This window comes from Eimeria mitis, genomic scaffold (assembly GCF_000499745.2).
Source record: "Eimeria mitis Houghton genomic scaffold, Emh_scaff886, whole genome shotgun sequence".
Taxonomy (NCBI): Eukaryota; Apicomplexa; class Conoidasida; order Eucoccidiorida; family Eimeriidae; genus Eimeria; species Eimeria mitis.
In genome coordinates, this window is record NW_013576518.1 from 12,059 (window position 1) to 12,833 (window position 775).

The following is a 775-nucleotide window of genomic DNA, read 5'->3' on the forward strand; positions in this document are numbered from 1 at the left end:
TTTATTTTTATTTTATTTATTTTTATTTATTTATAGAAAGATGATGCTGGTGATGGTTATGCTGCTGCTGTTGCTGCTGCTGCTGCTGCTGCTGTTGCTGCTGCTGCTGCTCCTGCTGCTGATGGTGAAGATGTTGCTGCTGCTGTTGCTGCTCGTGATGCTGCTGCTGCTGTTTCTGCTGCTGCTGCTGCTGTTGCTGTTGCTGCTGCTGCTGTTGCTGTTGCTGCTGCTGCTGCCGTTGCTGCTGCTGCTGCTGTTGCTGCTGCTGCTGCTGCAAGGCGATATACCATCAATGAATCAACCCCACCTTAAAAACACAAAAAAAAAAATAAAAAAAAAATAAACACAAATAAATATACATCTAAAAAATATTAATTAATTAATTTTATTTATTTATTTATTTTTATTTATTTTTATTTATTTTTATTTATTTTTTTTTTTTTTGTTAGGGCTGTTCCTCTGTCTATACAACGCAGCCTTCATCTCCGGTGGCTGCAAAATATTCTCATCAACGCACAAAACCAGGTACTGCTGCTGCTGCTGCTGCTGCTGCTGCTGCTGCTGCTGCAGTTGCTGCAGTTGCTGCTGCTGCTGCTGCTGCTGCTGCTGCTGCTGTTGCTGCTGCTGCAGTTGCTGCAGTTGAGAAAAAAACGGAATTAACTAACCTCTTTCTCTCATTTCCACATTAATTAATAAATTAATAACTTTATTTATTTATTTATTTATTTATTTATTTATTTATTTATTTATTTATTTTTTTTTTTTTTTTTTTTTT

General features: G+C 36.9%; 1 protein-coding gene across 1 annotated transcript in view; it reads right to left on the reverse strand.

The window, feature by feature from the left end:
- Positions 1-22: 22 nt before the first annotated feature.
- The window catches only part of EMH_0024640 (uncharacterized protein), a gene marked incomplete at both ends in the record, with an annotated part of 2,156 nt that continues 1,403 nt past the window's right edge, over positions 23-775 (reverse strand). Inside the window, 2 exons of the mRNA XM_013502326.1 lie at positions 23-271; positions 514-633. Coding sequence (XP_013357780.1) covers positions 23-271; positions 514-633 — 369 coding nt within the window. The remainder of the gene's footprint in view (positions 272-513; positions 634-775) is intronic.